Below are 21,549 nucleotides of genomic sequence, written 5' to 3'. Positions count from 1 at the left end.
CACAGATTAGAAAATACAAATTATTTTTCTAAGTTTTCAAACCATATTTGAACAAAATTGTACTTAACCTCATCAGTGTAACAGTTGCTGTAGTTTTTTTAATGAGAAAATTCTCATGTCAGAACCGAAGTCTTCTATTTTATCTTATGAAATAATGGGGAGGGGGAAGCAGCAATTCCAATAAATACAGGTAAGGTTCTAAATTTCTAAGTTAGGGGTGCTCATGAGGCCAGAGGGGTGTTCTCAACCAACACTGCTCAGGCCAAAGTCAGCTCAGAAACCATTCCACAATGAACCCCATTTCGTTAGCTTCCTTCCTCCTGCTTACAAAGCAAAATTGCTGAATGTATTTTCTAAATTCACTGAAGGTCAAACATTGCATTGTTAAAAATTTCAAAGCACAATGAGTGCACTCTTTTCACATTCTTTTCTGAATACCTCATACAGTCCCCTGTGTCCCCCAACTCACGTCTACTGGAGTGGGTACAGAGGCCCAAGCAAGTAATGGACTTGAAGATGGCATTTGTACTTTCCTATTTTTCCCACTGCCTGAAACTACAAACAGTAAGGAAGAAGAGAGGGTTGACAGAGGGACAGACAGAGGAGGCATCAAAGAGGATAGAGATTGGGGTTGGGTTATCATCTGAAACCGAGCAGTAGGGTAAAAGACATTGTGGGAGTTTCAAACACAAATTTTGAAATAAAATGTCATAATGATATTGAGTCCCTTATAGGCTACCTTAAAACCTCAGTAGAAATCTGCTTTGTCAAAGCAGTATGCTCTTGTCATCAGAGTGCTGAGGGCTAGAGACAGGAGGATGGACACAGTAGACAGCTAATCTGGTTTGCTCGGGAAGTTCCATGCTAATAAGCAACCCTGCCTCAAAAGACAAATAGGACTTACCTGCTGAAGGACACCTAGGATTGTCACTCATGTCTTACACTGACATGCTTCTCTGACACTCATACACATGTGTTTATGTACACACAAAGAGTGAGGAGAGGTGGGGGGAAGGAGAGAAAGTAGGGAAGGAGGAAAAAAGAAAGATCTTTTGAAAAAATATATGTCAGGGTCAAACACTAAGCAGAAAAGAATGAGCCAAATTTGATTTCATCTTATATCAGGACTAACAGCAGAGTTTGAGACACAGAGCTAGCTGTACACTGTGACTAATTTCCCAACATAAATTAAAAACTTGCGGCAGCAATAAAACTGCTTCCATCTGAACAATGAGTTCCCAGCACTTCGGAACATCTCATCAACAAGCAGTTCATGTGAATCCTGATAAAAATTAGATACCTAACGAGGACTGTAATCATAAATACAATTATATACTAGACTCAACATCTAATTTCAAAGATAAAAAATACTTTTGAAGCAGAAATTAATATTTCATGTGAATGGCTCTTCTTAATTACCAGAATTTTTATGTTTGATGGGGAGAAAACAATTCTACTTTTGCCCAATAGGTATGTGGGTAAAATACACAGCAGTGAAAGAAAAGCTGCCAGAACAGTACAAGTCATTTGTTTCTCCTACAAACGGGAAAGTACCTAAATGTCAAATTCCTTCAGCCAATATTTTTGAGTTAACAAAACCAGCAAGTCACAGTCTAAGTAAAGAACAAAGAGTAGAATTAAGTATATTATTAACAATTCTATGCATTTAAATAAACAAACTGGGTGATGATATAAAAACTCTGACTCCAGAAATGTGGAGCAAGGTTTCATGGTTATTCATTCTGACACAGGGTTCAGAGGAGCAAATTCTCGTAATGGGAGCACAGGAAACGAACCAAGATGCCAATGAGCAACAACATCTTTATTTACTAGCCTTCTAGGTAGACTTGCAAGCAGAATTAAGATCTATTTAAAGTCTTGAATAAATAATTAGAACAATAACTTGGACTCTGAAGTCAGGTGTCTGTGCATCTAATGTGCACTGAGTTTTGATGTACCTCTGCTCGATTAATTCAACATCTCTTGTTTTCTTCAGCGACTTTAATTCAGAACATAACTATACATAATATAAAAACAGTCACCCTAGTTTTTAAGAGTGTGAAACTTCTCATTTATTTTAAAATTCTTATCTTTCCTTCCTTATTCTCTGAGACTCGGCTCCAATCTAGACTGCTTATGACATTTTTTAACCAGGTGTTTCCTAATAAAGACTATCTATATTAGATGTGAAAATATTTTCTTCTAGCAATAATCTGCCTTCCTCCCACAGAGAAAAAAATTATCCACCCCTTATTGGATATGTATGAAGCTGTTTATCTGTCCTCAAACATACCTGTATACACTAGCCCAGCACTTCAACAAATTTAAAATGTGGGAATGCCCATAGTATGCTTAGATAGAGTCAGATACTTCAGCACCTGACGTTTTGATGCAATAAGGTGGGACTATAGTACAGAAGTCTAGAACACCAAAGCTTGGGATATCATCCTGAGTGAGGTGACCCAATTGCAAAAGGACACACATGGTATGCACTCACCAAAAAGTGCATATTAGCAGAAAAGCTCAGATAACCACAGGTACAACCCACAGACCACATGGAACTCAAGTAGTTGAAAGACCAAAAAGGAGATTCTTCAATCCTTCTTAAAAGATGGAACAAAACATTCACAGAGACAATGTTTGGAGCAGAGCCTGAAGGAAAGACCATCCAGAGACTGCAGTGATTCATACCAAATAATGCCACCAGATCCAGACAATATTGTAGATGTCAAGAAGTGCATGTTGACAGGCGCCTGATATAGCTGTCTCCTGAGAGGCTCTGGCAGAGCCTGAGTAACACAGAGTTGGTTGCTCTCAACCAACCACTGGACTGATAATGGGGTCCCCAATGGAAGAGTTAGAAAAAGGACTGAAGGAGTTGAAGGGGTTTGCAAGCCCAAAGGAAGAACAAAAACATCAACTAACAAGACTCCTGAGAGCTCCCAGAGACTCAAACCAAAGAGTACACATGGAGGGACCCATGGTTCCAGCAACACATGTAGTGGAGGTTTTTCCTTGTAAGGCATTAATGGGAGGAGAGGTCCTTGGCCCTGTGAAGGCTCAATACCCCAGTGTATTAGATCTTCAGAATCCATAGAAATGCTGGTTGGGTATGGTGGCCTATGTGTAATCTAGAGTTTGGAAGGTGGAAGAGACATGGGATCTCTAGAGTATGCTGGTTAGTTACAGAAGCCATACTAAGGAGAGATCATGACTCTATATGGAAGGTGTACAGTGATCAAACAAATCTTTCAGTATCGGCCTCAGGTGTCCATACGCACCCACAAGTCTGTATGTAAGTGTATGAACTCACACATGCATTTCTAGACTCATACAAATACACATAAACATAGATAGGCATACCTACTAATAGAAATATTAGCAAAAATAAGCATCCTGTGTTAATACTGTTGGCAAATGTATGGTATTATCGACAAATAGCTAAACGTTTCAAATTAGTGACCTGTTTCATACTATTTCCTGTTAGATCTGCCAGGCTAATTACGTGTTTGAAGTTTCCTGTTTCATATCAACAAACTATTCAATCCAGTTACCCATTTTACCCTATTTACCTGTTTCAGCTTAGATAACCATCTCAGGTTAGCTACCCTTCTTATATAAGTTGCTTGTTTAAAACTAGTAACATGTCTCATACTACCAGTGGTTATCTATTCCATGTAATTTATCACTTTCCCAGTTACCTACTGACCTGTTAGTCATCTACTGCAGGTGTATTAATTGTGTGGGGTTAGCTTCTCCTATCCTGTGGTTATTAACCACCTACTACAGTGTAGTCAATCATTCCACACTGGTTACCTGTCTCAGGAAGTGTGCTGACATTACAGTTGCTTTCATTGCCTTCACCAGCTGAAGTTGATGCTCTAATTTCAAAGATGTAGGATGTATTGGCAAGAAGTTTTGTGAAAGTGTATGTGGAGTCTCTGGGGGAGACTTTGGTAGAATTCCCTCCAACTGTTATCATATAGTGAATAATTATTCCATTTGCTTTCCTCGGTGGGTCCCACATCACGGATACTGACTGCCAGTCACGTGCCACACATTTTATATTCTGTACAACATCTGGAACTTAAGATGAAAACATTTGCTCAAAGTTAAAATCTGTAGACACTTAGTGAATTATTCAACTATGCAGCCAAGAGATAAGATGAGATCCTACAAACAAAGAAAAACTACAAATTCAAAATGTCAACTTTTCCAACATATGCGTAAAGTTCTTAACATAAATGACTCATGGGCCACATTCTCTACTATATTGCTAATGCTTATATCATTGAGCATTTAATGGAATGCGTCCATAGGTCCAAGCAGCCAACACATTCTCATAATGTCAGAAATGTATTGGCCTCAAACCTAGGCAGCTACAGATGCCAGCTTCCTTAATCCTGACTGTGCAACCTTCTTACTACTTATTAGTGAACATTATTCAACACAAAATGTCCTACTGTCACTATTTCAGGCCCAACAGTGTTAGGAGATAAAGCAGAGGTGTTTTATTGAAGGTCTTTGAAAGAACCTGAACTATTTTAGAAGCAGTTAGAAGGACTGCTTAAAGGCTCTCAGGTTTTTCTACTAACATTTCTCTCAATCTACTTAAAAATAACTTTTATCCTCTGGGGTCCATCTTCAAATATTTTGGACCACATCTGCAGTGGATGCAGCTAATGTGTGTGTGTGTGTGTGTGTGTGTGTGTGTGTGTGTGTGTGTGTGTGTGTGTGTGTGTGTGTTTCAGCTGAAGGTAGAAAGCTCAACGGAGTCCTGAGTCCTTGTCAAGGTTACACAACCTCCAAGCCACAGAGATCAGATTCTAATTCAGACACTGATTGCAAAGCTTGAACCTTATCCACTATAATACTAGGGATTTGACATATCTGCGGGCATGCTGAGAAAGACATTCTCAAGTGTCTGTAAGTTCATGGGAAAATTACTGACTTAGCATCATTAGCATCCGTCTCAGTGTGGATCTTCATTAATAAAAATATATTCAGAGCTACTATAAACTGACAAGAAAAAGAATTTTTCAGCCATTCAGAAGTTATTGTTAAAAAGAAAAAAAAGGGATATCTTTAAATATATGACTGAGTTAGTAATGAAAGAGGCATGTTTAACCCACCATTAAGTAATTCATAAATGAGAATTATTCATGGCCTACACAAAGTCTAGGTATGGCCCATACAATTGTGCTTCTGAGGTTCAGTTGCTGCAAAAACAACCAGCTAGGGGCCTTATTAGTACTTCATGTTACAAGGGGATGCTTTGAAGTACAAAGGCAACATTGACTCCTACCTCTTCAATATTCCAGTTCACCTTCCTGAAGAAAAAAAACCATTGTCACCATTCATGAACACTTAAATGGTTGCATTAAAAGTGACTTCTTCCTTCTCTTCACTGCCCCACAAGATGAAGTCCCACCTTGTTATTTTCTTAAATAACCATGCTTTTATTTTGTCCTTCTCAGATCCAAAGGAAACGTTATATGCAAATATATGTGTATCAATACATATATAGGATTTCAAATATAACCCAACCTAACCTTCAGCACTGGAACTCAGTTTCCCTTTGAGCAGAACACTAGTGATATCTCTGTCATTAAACAGAGAGGAATGGTGAAAGTCTTAAATATGAGAACACACATTGTAGAGGCAGAAATTGGGACTAACCAGACTCTTGGGTTGTAAATTTCACCACATTACTGAACTGATTGCCGTTCCCAACTTTGGTAAATGCAGACACACTAATCGAGTAGGTACTGACAGGCTCCAGCCCAGAAAGTCTGGCATCAGTCTGAAAACCTGAAATATTCTGAAAAAGAAAATAAATCCTTAGCCACAAGGCACCTTTAAATACTTTTTTGTAATTAACAGATATATTTGAATATCCTGATTACATTTTTTTTTACATTTAACCTAGGAGTTGATGACTATGTATAATTAAAATAATTATTAACATTTTGTACTTGGGGATATGAAGAAATTATGATACAAAGATAAAATGGGTTCCATTTTCATCTTGAAGAACAACATAATTGTTGTTTTTGAAGGTTTTATTTTGCTGTTTTAGAATCATATGATTATAATTACCTCTCAATTTGCTAAAGTTAAATTTTCAAATTTAATTACGTTATAGCAGGTGAATAGGAATCATTTTTTTTCAAATCCACATTCTGATATTTCCTGATTTCTACCAACATATCTGTATATGTTTACTCATCTATCAGTTTCAGTGTTATAGCCAGAGGAAAGAAAGCCACAGACAAATACAATCCCTCCTCCATGAAATTTAAGTTACAGATGCCAAACATCTCCTAAATTTCTATTCTGATAAAGTATTTAGGAAAGTGAAGGAGAAAATCAGCAAGGGATGATAGTTCACCAAAAACAGATATGCTTTCTTTTGGACAAACTTCCCATCAATAATAAGAAAATTTATGTGAAAATGTTGCCTAATGAAAATAAGAGGTCAAGCTAATGCACTCATGTAGAGGCTGGAACAGCCATGGAGCTATATAAAGGTCAAAGGTCACCTTGTGAGAATCAGCCTTATTCTCTAACCAAATGGTTGGGAACTGGACTCATGTGGTCAGGCTTGGCAGCAAGAACTTTTACTAGCTGTGCCACTGAGCCATCCAAAGTCCCAAGTTACCCACACTGATATTAACTCTAGAGTTTCATTTTAAAATCATCTTCATGGAAAGCAGGTATATTTAGGAATATATGTTTATATACACAGGCACATATGCATGCAATAATAATTGCTGAGAACAAAATTTATGAATTTGGATAAGATCAGGACACTCACTATATCTGAGTGTTTAGAGGAAGGAACAGGAAGGGATAAATGTAACTATAATCTCAAATCTACTTGTTTAAAAAAAAAAAATCTCCAGGAAGTCACTAAACCTACCGGGACATGTTCTCTCCCACCTTTTCCTATTCACACTTACTATTTGCAAATCATGTTGACAGATGGTCTATAGATTATAAGAACTAGTAAACCATGGTCCCTGTCAGCAAGAAAACTTTATATTAACTACAAAAAGTTCACAAAATGTGTTTCTAAGAAGAAATTAGGCACAACACAAATTCACCTTTATATCGATTTAGAAGAACGAGTTGGCAGCTAAATGGATGAACTTGAGAGTTTAATTATTCAATGCAATAAATTAGTTTATTGGCAATTGGACACATTTACACAAAGGAAAGCCCTTTAAAAGCTTTTTACTGAACAAATGACTTCTTGAAGCACATCAGAGTGACCCATTTTCCAAGTGATGTCACTGTCCATTGTGGGCAGATGAAGCTTCAGTGACACTGGTGGCTCTAAAACTAATTGGATTCCACAAAGCCATAGTCCATTGAGGACAGAAAAAAAAATGAAACAGGAAAAAAAAAAGAATGAAAAGGAACATAAGCTGGTCCTGGCAATGAAATTTGATAAAAACATAAACACAGTATCAGGGAAAGCCAGACAGAGGGAAAACAGCCAGCAGAGTAAACAAAATCCTTGAGATTCAGGTGACATAAGTGCAGATTTAAAGGAACTTGAAGGAAAATATAAAGGATTGGAAAATAATGACAAACATAAGTAATCAAATGTGGTGGAATTTTAACATTAGAACCACTTGGTCCATACACAGGTGGGTCTGAGACCCCTGGCATCTATGTAGCAGAAGACTGCATTGTCAGGTCTCAGTGGGAGAGAATGCCCAGACCAGGGGGCAGGGAACACTCTCTCAGAGGCAAAGGAGAGTACAGATGGGGGTAGAGAACTCTGGAAGGGGGTATAGGGAGAGAGAGCAACATTTGGGCTGTAAATAAATAATTAATAAGAAACAAGGACAAGCCACTTGCTCTAAAACTATATACTTAATCTCTGGCATAAAATTGTGGATTTGATACTAACGAAATACTAATGGAAAAACCATAATAGAAAAATGAAGGTTTAAAGATGTTGAAATTGTATTTAGGCAACAGTATATTGCTCTTTCATGCTCAAAGCTACCACAACAGTAAAGGGAATTTTTGTTCTTTTTTTTAAATCTGTGCAATGATTGCTAATGAATTCATTATATACCTGGAATTGTTTAAAGTATTTTATATGAATTCACCCTTATACTCTTCATTAATATGTGAAGTTTTTTTATTCTAATTCTTCATTTAAAGGAAATAATCTTAAGAGGATAAGCAACTTCTAGAAAGCATCACTGTAAATATCCATGAAAAGATTCAAACCAGGTCATTGGATATCAGCCTTTACTGTTAAAGTGTTTGTATTAAAAATCATCATTCTATGAAAATTAGGTAGTATATATACATGTATACTCCAGTGAACATACAAAGTAATCATAAGGGTGGGATTACTCCATGAAAATTATTTCTCTCCTGTGAATGTTTTCTGCAGCCTACACAAGAAATCCAAAATTATGAGGAAGCTCTGAGCTGAAACTTTGAATAGATAATAAGAGTCTACATGCTTGTGTCATTAATACAGACACTACAGTCCTGGGAACCACTCAACTTTCAGGAAGTTACATAATGCATAACCTTCCAGATATATATTAAATTCAATACAACATTGTTCCTGAAGACAATACATTACATGAGCTATAATTGTTGCTTTTGATTTTCTGCTATTCACTTTGTTAGCTGCACATTCTAGAACCCTGATATACCATGAAAATAACTTATGAAGTCTACAATGTTTAGTGTTAACTCTGTATTTTGCATTCTTCTTGCAAATAAAATATCCCAGGACTTCATTTGGTGTCATAAAAGACAACATTCTTAAATAAATACTAACCAATTGTAACATATTTTGGCAATCAAATGATACTACTCATGTGCCTGAGCTTCAGATACATTGTTTTATTGAATCTTTGCATGTTTATCACTAACTCTACATCCTAAAAAAAAGTAAAAGAATGGAGAGATCTTGAGGATTACAAATAAATTACCGAGGAAAGTCGAAGAATAAAAGTTTGTTCTAAAATACCAGGTGGTATACTAGCACATGTCATCTAGAATGATTACCACAAGATCAGTGTAAAAACATTTTTATGAAAAAGTTAAAAAGATTCATTTGATACTTATTTTTCCAATAAAAAGAAGTGTGTCATGTAGTAGCTTTTAAATAAGCCACACAAATTATTGCATGTTTCCTAGCATTAATTAAACAGTACACTTCAGTCTTGTAATGTAAAAGTTTTGCGTATAGGTAAAATGGTCCAGGAAGTATTCAATTTTAACATCAATTGCCTCCCTATATTTTCCAGAAACATCCCGTTTTTCAGGAAAATGGATTTTTAAATAAATATTATCATTGTTCAATTAATTATTGCAGCGCTTGGGGGTCAAATCCAGAGCTTTGTACACAAGCGACAAATAACCCCACCACTAAGCTATTTCTCTAAATGCCCCCTCTCCTGATTAAATCGGCAGCTCATTGTTTCTGCAGCTCAGAACATTTTAATTCAGTTTCTGAGTGTCTGAAGTAAATATTTGCTGTTATAATCAACCTACCTTATAAAATACAGTGTCAGTCTCATGCTCGTGAATTTTAAAACTATATACTTTAACAATACCGCCAGGAAGGGGACTTGGGCTCCATGTCAGCCACACACAGTCTGAAGTGTAGTTGATTAAAGTCAAATTCTGGGGAGGTGCTAATGGCGCTGCAGGGAAACAGATTTTAAAACTTGTGTTCATAAAATGTGTAACACAGAAATACTATCTTGATTCTAGCTCCTTGAAGAAACTAATTCAGAAAGAATTACAAAATAATCACATATTGTAATTCTACAAACAAATCCCATAAGGAACACTGCTCTGATATCTACAACCCCGTGTTTCAAAATAGCTTTAAACAGAACAGGTAGTTCTGAAGCTTGAACTGGGGAAATAGAAAGAGAACGGTCAGCAAGTAGGTGACTGGCTGCAAGTTGGCTACAAACAGGACCTAATGATCTTCATTCTTCATTGTTCAGGCTGTCCCTTAAAAAACGAAGAGCACAGGCTGAATAGAGAAATCACTGGCAGCAGCGTAGTTTTTTTGGCTTACCTGACTCGTCTGTGTAAAAGAAAAGGATACTGGAAGGACCGAGTCCTTTCATAGTTCTTGCAGCAGCAAAAAAACAGTATAAGGTAAATGGCGAGAGATCTTCCAGGACTATGTGGTTTCCGGAAGTGACGAAAGTGTGGTTGCCGTGGGGTCCTTGTAAAGTTAAATGGTAACTTAGTACTGCACCGTTTGGCTTTAATGGGGGATCCCATGATAAGAGAATGGAGGTAGAAGAAAGGTTTTTAAAAGTGTTGATTATTGGTGGAGTGTCTGGAACTATAAAAGAAAAACACAATGTCAATGAGACAAAAACAAATTTCCATTAGTGAAGAAGACACTTCAAATATAATTGGACCTAATTTCAAGAGCAGACTTTTAATTCTAAGTCACTTAGAACTTACTACATCTATTGAAAAGATAATTACTTGAGAAAATAATGATAAGTACTGTTTTTTAACACAATATAAACAAAGAACAATAATGATCCACATAATAAGCAATGGTGGGGTCCTTCCTACCGTCTTCTTCAGTTTTGATGTGAAGCTGGGCAGTATAGTTCTCAGAGAATCCCTTTTCCGTTGATGGAGTGATTTTAAATATATAGTCAGTATATTTCTCCAGATTATCAAAATATATACTGTTCTCATATATAACCAAAGGTGGTCTCATGTGCCGCGGGGGACTCTGCTGTAAATTCAGAGAAACGTAGTAGAAGACGAGTCCATTTGGTTGGAATGGTGGCATCCAGCTCACGTTTATTGCAGTCGATGAAATGGACTCAAAAGTCAGGTTTCCAACACGACCTTCAGGTACTGAGGTAGATAACGATTAGAACATAGAGCCTTCAGTTATCCCAGCTATTAGACTACAAATGAGTGTAATTTCTCAAACACCATCACAGGCTCATGCTGGCACATTATTTAAATGAAGATAAATGCATATTCATATGCGTATAAAGTTATTCAAAATAATTGTCATTCTTAACAATTCATGGAAGAATTATGCTAGTATCATATTCTCCCGACTTTCCTTTCTTACCACATGGGGATTGCAAGTGTTTACATGCAACACATATTTCTAAACAGAATAAACGGTTTAGAAATTATATAAATAATGCTTTTACTTTCCTTATTCCAAAGATCACCTTTATTGAATATACAGAGAATGATGTTCAGAGTACGTAAGAGACTTGCTCAAAGTCATGTTTGCAGTAAGAATGTTTAATGCTAAGCTTTTCTGATTTCCAGTAGCCAGACATCTCTATCCAACAAAACACCAACCTACATTTGTATTTTAAGAAATTATTCCACTTATGAAATTTTAATTTTCAGAGATCAAACTGGCTGGATATAGAATTCAAAGTCCCAGAAGATGCAATGAAAAGTAAATCGTTATTGCTTATGGTGCTTCAATTATAATCGGTAAACTATTACGGGTTGTAGTGGTCTTGGGAGAGATCTGTAATTAAAAGGTGTCTGAAATGATATTGACTGCAACATGTTAAGAGTTTTTGTTAAACATTCATCAACTGCAGAGTTTCACATGACAATTATATTCTGTGGGGGAAACTACCCAAGTTATTTTTGCCAGTAAATATTGAGATTGTTGTCAATAAGATCTTTGAAAAGAAAGTACAGGGGCTGGAGAGATGGCTCAGCAGTTCAGAGCACTTCCTGCTTTTCAGGAGGACATGATTCAGTTCCTAGACACCATATGATGGCTCACAACCTTCTGTAACTCCAGTTGTGGAGGCAGGGAGTACCATATCCTTTCCTGGCCTCAACTCCCAACACCCTATACACTGGCATCCATGTAGGCAAAACCCCAAACACAAAAGAAATAAATCTTTAATATTAAACAAAGTGGAAGCAGAAGCCACATGGGAAATGAGTGGTGATCCACTTTCCATTGCTTTCTGAAGAATAAAACTGAAACAGATTAAAAAAAAATCTCATCAAGTGTTTTGTAAATGCTCAGTATAAACAGGAGTCTGAAGAAGCTACCTACAAAACAAAAAATGTTTTAATTAAAACAGATATTTTGCTTTTTTTGATACAACGACAGAAAAAGATTCACAAATCTCTGCGTGTACTTCAAATCAGAAAGGATAATTAGATGCTGGGGATTCATTTAAAGCAACTTGAGAAACAAAGGAGGTGGCATGTGACACAGGTCACTCAGGCTTGTCGGAGTATTGTCCCATGTCCATTCTGTATGACTGTGACATCTCTCAAAGCAACAGACTCAACAAGATTTTAATGAGTAGGTAACAAGAGAGTCAGTGTTGAGCCTGTCCTTCAAAAGTTATTCTCTACCAAGGATAAAGTAAGCATTCTATTCTCATGCTTATATTAGCCGATCGACTTTCTTCTATCTACACGTCTAAATGTGTAAGTACTATTGAGTATAATGGGCAGAAATGTGGGTCTTCTATAGGATGCTATAACAGGACAAAATGGTGAAATGAGATTTCGTGTACATTAGATGTAAAGTCCTAGAAAAGCACTGGACTCCAAAGTGCTTATAAAAAAGAAATGCTTCAGTGAAGAATTCTCAGCTCACAGCAAATGGTTAGTATTTATTATGTCAGCCCTGTGGAAATGATATCATAGTGGGAAATAGTAGAATAAACTATAATAGTTGTAAGAATTTAAACAAGACTAAGCTCCTAGGAGAAGTAGTCAAATATGTCTAATAGATTTTCGTATCAGTGCACACAAATAGAAGTTCCTCATATAGCTACAGGACTTTTAATTTTTCTGATTAAGGATAGAGACATGTTCATTTACATACTGTCTTGGTCTGTGTGTACGTGAATTATGTCACTGCTTTTATTCCCATTTCCAACTGAAGTACTCGCTGTTAACCAAAATGCATAGTAGCTGAATATGGCCAGTTTATATATCCTTGCAGACACTGTCCCATTGCCAGACTCCATGGTTACTTGAAGAGGTGTAAAATTCTGAAAGATAAATATGTTTTAATAACTCAGACTGTGAATTATTAAATGCACAGATGTTGCAACACAGTTTTTGACCAGAAACTGCTATTGTTTTAATATTTCAGTTTTTAGGAGAAACAACATAAAGTGATGTTATCATAAAAAACTAAACTGGAATACGCTTGTTTCAAAAGTGGAATAGGTGGTAGCAGTTTTTATTTTTAACAAGATCAACCGATACATAAAATATTAAAAAGAAAGAGCCCTGAACTTATAACAGCGATATATATATATATATATATATATACATATATATGCAATTCTAAATTAAAATAATAAATTTAAATAAAAGCACAAAGTTAGCTAAGAATGACCTGCAGCTAACTGTGACTATTTTGTGAGTTTTTCTTTCTTCTACCCTTCTCCACCCCTATTGTTGCTTTCTTTTCCCCCTCCCAACACTACATAAGAGAGAAACATAATCGAGAGGAAAGGAAAGAAATCCCTGAAAAAGTCAGGGGGCAGAAATGGGGCCACATTATTATTAGTTCCTGTTGATTAGGGGAGTCAGTTCCTTGAAGCAAGCTTGATCTTTACCTTTGGGTTATCTAACTGCTCCTTGTTTCTTCTTTGCTCAGGACTACTTAACAAACCATGACCAATAGCAATCAGCAACAGCCAATAGCTACATCCCACCTTTCGGGCCACCTAGCATTTCATATATTCTGTGAAAATTGCCCAGAGCTTCAAAAGTCATGTAATCATAGAAACTACCTGCAGCTTACAGAATCAAGCCCCTGACAGAGCCTGAGGCAAACCTCTATCAGCTGCTGTCCACATTCTGAAGCAGCCCCAAATCTCCACACCTGAGATTAAAACAGAAGCACATTCTTATGTTTCTCTGTTTAAAAAACAAAAAAAGAAAACTACAAGATTGTCACTACAGTGGTACATCTAGTAATTTTAACACCAGAAAAAAATGGATAAAGGAAATTCCTAGTTCAAAGTCAGTCTTCACTACTTAGTGACTTGCAGTAGCCTGGGCTATGTAATGAGACCCTGTCTCAATACTTTTATAAGGAAGTTTGTGCACAAGGAGAAAAAATGCACCATAAAATGTGCACAAATCTCTTTAAATCTTACAGACCTAAACTCAAGTACCAAAGTACATGACTAGACCAATAAATATATAATCTCAAATGTTCTCCCTCCTTAACCATAAAATAGAAATAACTGTTCTCACTTTATAAAGAGTTATTGAGGACTAGACTCCAATGATACACACAAACAAATTAATACTGTGCTTAATCACAATAAAATCAAGAATAGTTTGCTTAAATAATTAATGTGGGATATTATATTTGATTAAGTTTATAGTCTGAATGATTCTACAATTTAAAATTCAGTACATTTTGTGGACAATTTTTTATTAGATACTCTCTGTATTTGCATTTGAAATGTTATCCTGTTCCCCCACCCTGCTCCCATCCCCCTCTCCCTCCACTTGTCTTCATAAAGGTGCACTCCCTCCTAATCACCTTATCCACCCCATTGCCTTGGCGTTCCCCTACATTGGGAATACATGCTCTCTGTGGACCAAAGGCCTCTTCGCACATTGATGCCAGACACTGCTATCTTCAGCTACATACACACCTGGAGCCATAAGTCTCTCAATGTGTGCTCAATGGTTGGTGTTTTAGTCCCTGGGAGTTTAAACTCCTGTCAGTACAAAGATTCACTTTGATTTCGTGGTGTCTTTTCTGAGAATAGACTTCTTAAAGCCATGTAACAGTTACTCAGAAAATGTGACATATGAGATACTTGCTTTCCAATCCCTCAACTTTACAGACAGAATGGCTGACTTATACAAGCACCACTTACACACATTAATTACTTGAAAATTATTTGAATGGATTTTAGAAGGTTTTGAAGGGAAATAGAATTTATTCTAGTTATCTAAAATTTCATCACAAATAAGTAATTGATTATTTGCATTGCTGAAAGTTCATTCCTGTTGGGTGTATGGCTTAGTGCGCATAAACACAAAACAAATTCATAAAATCTTTGAGATTATCCAGGTAAAGTTTCCATTTATTTCCTCACCTCGAATTTTTATTTTATAATGTCTTTTGGCTCCAGTTATCTAATGAAACCTCAATACTTTATTCAGGGAAACATGGCCAAGAAAGTACCTTACAGATGCTTCCAGATTTTGTTATCAAAAAAAACTTATTTTGGCACTCTTAAATACATATGGCATTCTGTCAGACACATTATGAAAACGTGACACATTAGTGGGAAATGAACAAGAGTTAATTTTCCATAATAAACACAATGTGTGATGTCTGAAGGAACTAAGGAGGATGGCTGAACAGCAGCAACGTGCAAAGTCCTCAAGAAAGCACAACAAAGCAATGTCAGTCCATGTTCAAATGCTTCTAAATCCTAGCTAAATGCTGAAAATCTTGGTCCATGGCAACAATTTTATGTTATCTCAATTAAAATATTTATTGATCATCAAACCTATGCATGAAGTCATTCAGGGAACATATAGGGAATATAAATGTTATATGTCCCACTTTTTCTTTTTTTCCCCTTTTCAACTTTATTTTTAAAAAAGAGAGATACATGTACAGATTTTTAAAGGCATTTTGGCATAACACTATATGAATATATTTTTGTCAATACTTAATTCTCTTAGAAGTTTGATAGTATGCATTGAAACAGTCATAGTTTTCTTAGTGTGTATAGAGTAAACATAATGATTCTTGAATACTAAAAATTGCCACAAGGCTATATTCTTAGCTCTTGGATTATTAATGATTTAAGGTCGAGGTGTATCACACTCTGAGAGGGTGCTATACACTTATATTTTTCCTCAGAAGGACTGAGGCTTTCACTTTTTGGCCTTTGTTTTTCTTGAGCTGCATATGGCCTGTGAGTTGTTTCTTGGGTATTCAGAGCTTTCTGGGGCTAGTATCCAATTATAAGTGATGTCCCACTTTTTCAAGATGTTAGCTGTAACAGTAGAGACCTAAGACTTAGACCAGATGTCTAGAATAGTAAGCAAGTAAAACATGTGAAGTGTGGGGGTTTTCCACCCAGTTCCACGGGGAGAAGAAAACAGAAGGTAAATGCTAATATACACAAACTGCTTCATAATTTTCCACACCGTGTATTTTTTTCCACCAACTTAAACAACAACAGGTAAAGAAGATATGATACTTTGGACATTAATTTTAGGAGTGCATTAAAGCCTAGATGAATGTCAAGCAACATGAGACTGTACTTCTAAAATGTTTTAGCAACATTAGCCTGTGCCCCCTTGCAGCTGTCATGCTTAAAAGCATTCTTAAGGTTACTTAATAGGAGATAACATGTTGTAAGACAGATGATTTGAAATGTGACCATGCTATATATATATATATACCAGTATGAGTATATAGGTTTAGAAGCTTACACTGACTCCGTAGGTAGATATTCAAACATAAGGTGCAGTTACAGACAATGAAAACCAAACTGTAATTGTGCACAAATTGCAAGTAAATTGGATAGAAGAAAAACCATTGCTCAGATTTCAAACTACAAAAATTTTGTGGTGCTTTTTTAAAATGCATAAAAATAGGAAAAATCTTCAAGTTGAAATTTTTTCATGGTAAGGAGAAATAATGTTAAGTTCGTGAGAAAATATGTGGTGAGAAATAATTGTCTTCTTTCTTATCAGCTTCCAAATAAAGAGAAGATCTGCTTGATGTACATGGACCAAAACAAAAAACAAAAAACAAAAAACAAACAACAACAACAACAACAACAACAACAAAACAGACCTTCTTTTAGTCTTTGCGCTTAAGGCATTTGATTAAAATATCTGTGTCTATAATTACATATAAATCTGTATTTACATATGTTTTATAAAGTAGGCTTCTTATTAGGTACAAAGTTATATCGTTCCATTTAGAGGACATAATGTGACTATTGAATTGTTCTCTGGACATTGGGTCCCGATGCTTTGCCTTTCCTGGACATTTGGTTCTGATGCCTTTGGCTGAGGTGGTTTGCAAAGATCTGCACTTGTTCAGTTCCTTGGTAGACCACACTCAGATACAGATGAACATAACAAGGCATACGCCAGCCTAGTCCTAGAAACTGTCAGTCAGAAGTCTTGACTCTGATTAAGCTAAACATCCTAATCAACAAATAGAACTGGGCAATTCCAAAGTATCTGCCATCTTCTTTTAATTAGGATAACACCCAGAAATAAGAATTTACAGTCACAATCAATTCAGCAAGACATGTCTCCTAGTAAAAACCTTATGCTGTATATTACAGCACTTCGGTTAAATTCCTGTTTCCCAGATGATATTCCAACTCCCTGTCTGTGACTGAATTACACCACTGTGAAAATATGAAAAATATTTAATCTAGAGAAATGATATAACAATTTTGTGCAAAATTGAAAATATCTCTCTAGCTTAAATTCATCTTGACTTTTTCATTGCTTCTATGTTCATTTCCAAGACATTTCCTCTCTGCAAACTACAATCCCATGACCTACATTTCACAGACTAATAATGATATGCCCACTGGTCTTTTTTATATCTGATGGTAAGCAATAATAATGTCATTGTGACTATAAAAACTCTCTCCTCAATGTTAAAAAAATATTTTACTTGAAGACAATATACTATATTCTAAATATTTGTCTTTAAAACCACAAATAAAATAGACATAGTCCTGAGCCCCCATTAATGTAACTTCAATTTCAAAATATACCCTTACAGAAAAGCACAACCAAACCTAACACACAGTGGTAAAGGCCAGACACAACAAATACAGCAAAAATGAGTGAAGATCAAAAGAGCTGGAGAATCACAAAAGTTTGCTATAAGATTGTGTCTCTCACTAATGTCAGAAGATATATCATCAAAGTCTCATCCATGTGACTGCCCAAATGAGAACTGAACAAGGACAATATCAGCAGACATGTCAAAGTGACAAGGGAAAGTCTGGGAGGCCCCATGCAGAGAACTGCAGGAAACTAAACAATGTGGAAGATGGGGAAAATTGTCTTCTCTAGAGAAGAACACATCAACTAGTTATTCAAATCAAGTAATCAGCCCTGAAAACATACATACAAGTAACAGTATAAATACTGAGCAGGTTATACTTATCTATTAGGAATTATACATATAACAGATAGGTAGATAGATAGATAGATAGATAGATAGATAGATAGATAGATAGATGGATGGATGGATGGATGGATGGATGGATGGATGGATGGATGGATAGATAAATGGAAGGATGGATGGATGGAAGGAAGAATGGAAGGATATATAGATAAGTTAAAAATAGAGGTCATGGATTTTAAAGAAAGTTAGAAAGAATATATGAGATGATTTGGAAAGAAGAAAGAAAAGGAGAAGATGATATAATTATAATTTCAAAAACTTAAAGAAGTTGTTAAAACATGCAAGAATATTTAACAACTGAAACTGTTTATGTTGCATACAAACAAAATTAAAGTGTGTTTTAGCTAAGAAGTAGATCAGAGTAAATGAAACCATTGTTATTTAAAGAGAAAAGTTACTGTAGAAAATAGAATTCAATTTTCTTTATGTGAAGCCTGCTTCATTGCTACTAAGAGGCATAGAACACACAGAGAGACAGAGAGACAGAAAGACAGAGACAGGGAGAGGGAGAAAGAGAGAGAGTTATCAATACAAATAGTCTACAATATTAACAATACTGAGGTCATGAAAAGAAATCCACAGCTCTTACCTGAACAAAAGTACCTGACGTATTTTGGTAATAAACAGAATAATATTGTATGATTCCATTAGGTTTTACAGGAGGAGTCCAAAAGAGCATTATTGATGAGGAACTGAGATTCACATAGTGGACATCTTTGGGAGGATCACTGGGCTCTATAAAACAAGCAATTCAGAAAGTTTGCATCATGGCCAGAAGTTAAGTTGAAGTGTTTTGAGTTCTGCAGCAGCTGATAAATTGAAAATGGATGTAATTGTCAATTTTTAAAGTATAAAATTAGGAATAGCATCTACCTGAGTGTCAGAAATGAAATGATACCACACACCGGGCTTTGCTTCTACTTTTTTGCCATATGATAGTTACAGAGCACAGGTTCCCACTCATAAAAGCTCTAAAGGATTGCCACTGCTCTTGATTTGCAAATAGCATCCTAGCCAAATTCTATTACAAAACACATGACTAGGAAATCTTACTTTGATGGACAGTCTTGAAGCCATAAAAGCTAAAAGCAAGGAGAAAGTTAATGTATTTAATTTTGCCACATTTAACCTTCAGGTGAAATGCTGACCACATGTTAAGTCCTGTGCCGAATCAACCCATGAACTCCTTGCTTCACGTGAGAACCCTGAGATTTCATATCCCAGCATAGACAGATAACTTCCATCCCCCAACAGCACACACATAGGAAGTAGAAGCAGACACAATTTTTGCATCCAGCTAAGGATGGGTTTTAGGCTTAGTAATACATTGTGATATCTGATGCCTTTTGAGCTGAACATTATTCGGATTGATTGAGGTCCTAAGAACTCACCTCCCTCAGGTGTTCGAAAGTTAACAATGCTGCTTCTTGCTTTCCCATCACCAAATCTAGTGCTAGCTGTCACATAGGCACTGTAGTCAACATTATAGTCCAAGTCTAGCAACTCCAGGGATGTTTCAGTTACATTAACAGCTTTTAGTGATGATTTATCCCTGAGACCAAAAAAAAAAAAAAAAAAAAAAAAAAAAAAAAAAAAAAAAAAAGTAAAATGTCATTCAGAATAAATGCCACCACATATATCTCAGGATTAGTACATCAAAAACATGCAGCAGTGGTTTACAGTAATTTGTTGGTTTAACTTGATAAAAATGCCACTTATTCAGAAAATTTAAAAATAGTAAATTTCAGACTACTTCTGTAAATCAGATTCATTATCTTTCAAGTGTATTTAGTAATTGAATAAAATGTTTATAATAGCAAGTGGCATGGAACAATTTCAGTAATGTAGATCTTGGGATAGCCTAACTTTATAAAACTGAGAAGCACCTAGGAAAAGTATCCCTCTGGATATGTCTGGGAATGTATCTTTAGAGAGGATTAACTATTGAGGAACAATAACATGGACATGGGTAGCATTGTCCCAAAGTTTGAAGACCTGGGTTGAAAAACTGTAGAAAGGAGAATGTCTAAAGCAAATAATATTTAGCTCATTCTTCTACCTGGCAGCCATGAGGTGAAATGTTCTTGGAAAACCATGTACTGTGCAGTGATTGACTGAACTCCTGAAACTGTGAGCCATGAATCAATTACTACTAGTAGTAGTAGTGGTAGTTATGGTAGTAGTAGCAGTAATAGTAGTAGTAGTAGGAATAGAATCTCTCCTTTATTAATTCATTTTGCTCGTGTTTTTTTTTTCATTTGTAATCTCTGTGGGTGTGTACATGTGAGTAGGCATGAGTCTCTCTCTGTGGGTGTGAACATGTGAGAGATGGGTTTGTGGAGATCAGAGATATCAGATCTTCTAGAGGTGGAGTTTTCCGTAGTTTTGAGCTGCCCAACATGGGTGCTGAGATCTGAACTCTGATCCTGTGTAATTGTTGTCCACTCACTTTAGCTCTTAGCAATATTCTCAGCCTGTTACTCCAGTATTTGTCCTCTAACAGAGGACCAAGCCAGACATCTAGGAATGCTGTGTGTTCAAAGTTACTTTAGCACACTTGGAACCTCAATGCTTTGGTTGTTCACATATTTTCTTCATTCTAATGTTGGCAAAATCATATTTATGTTATTATTTTGTCAGGTAAATTCTTTTTCACATGTTGTATAAGGGTGAGTTTTACTTCTAGGCCAATCCAACTAAGTAAATAAACAGTACTGAGCAAAAACATCTCCTTGTGTTTTGTTTGTTTGGAGGCAGGGTTTTATGTAGCCCAGGTATGCTTCAAACTCATGGTGTCTGTAAACTCTGGAATCTCCCACCTCCATGGCACAAGTGCTGAAATTACTGATATATATTCAGAAAGGGAAGTTTGATTGTATGCATGTATGCATGTATATATATGCATATAATGATTTAATAGAAATGCCACCCAAAACAAAGTGTGTAGTTTACAAAAAGACAGAAGAGAAGAAATGGCACCTGTTATTTAGTTAAAATCTTCAAGGTACTTAAAAATGCTACTTTTGACAAAGAAATAAACTAAATGAATATAGACTGAGAACTTCCTAAGTAAGTATAGAAATCTAACAAGGAAAATAATTTTTGAAAACCATTAAAGTGTTGCAAAAGTGTAGCAATATAATTATATTTTTAGACACATTAACTCAGTTCTCATTGTTTTGAATTGAGTATTAATTAGTATGTAAATCCAAGAATATATACCTACATAGTAGTCTTAAAATATCTATTTACAAAAATGTGGTTCCTAAGAACAAGAAAATTAATATATTTATATATATGGAAAGAGTAGTATCTCAAAATGTGATGTCTCCTACAGTCTT

The 21,549-nt window shown here is 35.8% G+C and overlaps 1 protein-coding gene across 1 annotated transcript in view; it reads right to left on the bottom strand.

Annotated features, from left to right (window-relative positions):
- The window catches only part of PTPRQ (protein tyrosine phosphatase receptor type Q), a gene marked incomplete at its 3' end in the record, with an annotated part of 172,944 nt that overhangs the window by 91,001 nt on the left and 60,394 nt on the right, over positions 1 to 21,549 (bottom strand). The window contains exons 18-25 of the mRNA XM_080935336.1: positions 19,600 to 19,760; positions 18,798 to 18,943; positions 12,869 to 13,037; positions 10,594 to 10,887; positions 10,076 to 10,351; positions 9,538 to 9,689; positions 5,680 to 5,821; positions 3,817 to 4,086 (exon numbers count right to left, since the gene is read on the bottom strand). Coding sequence (XP_080791462.1) covers positions 3,817 to 4,086; positions 5,680 to 5,821; positions 9,538 to 9,689; positions 10,076 to 10,351; positions 10,594 to 10,887; positions 12,869 to 13,037; positions 18,798 to 18,943; positions 19,600 to 19,760 — 1,610 coding nt within the window. The remainder of the gene's footprint in view (positions 1 to 3,816; positions 4,087 to 5,679; positions 5,822 to 9,537; positions 9,690 to 10,075; positions 10,352 to 10,593; positions 10,888 to 12,868; positions 13,038 to 18,797; positions 18,944 to 19,599; positions 19,761 to 21,549) is intronic.

Source organism: Micromys minutus (assembly GCF_963924665.1).
Source record: "Micromys minutus genome assembly, chromosome: 22".
Lineage (NCBI taxonomy): Eukaryota > Metazoa > Chordata > Mammalia > Rodentia > Muridae > Micromys > Micromys minutus.
This window is presented reverse-complemented; position numbering and strand designations above follow the sequence as displayed.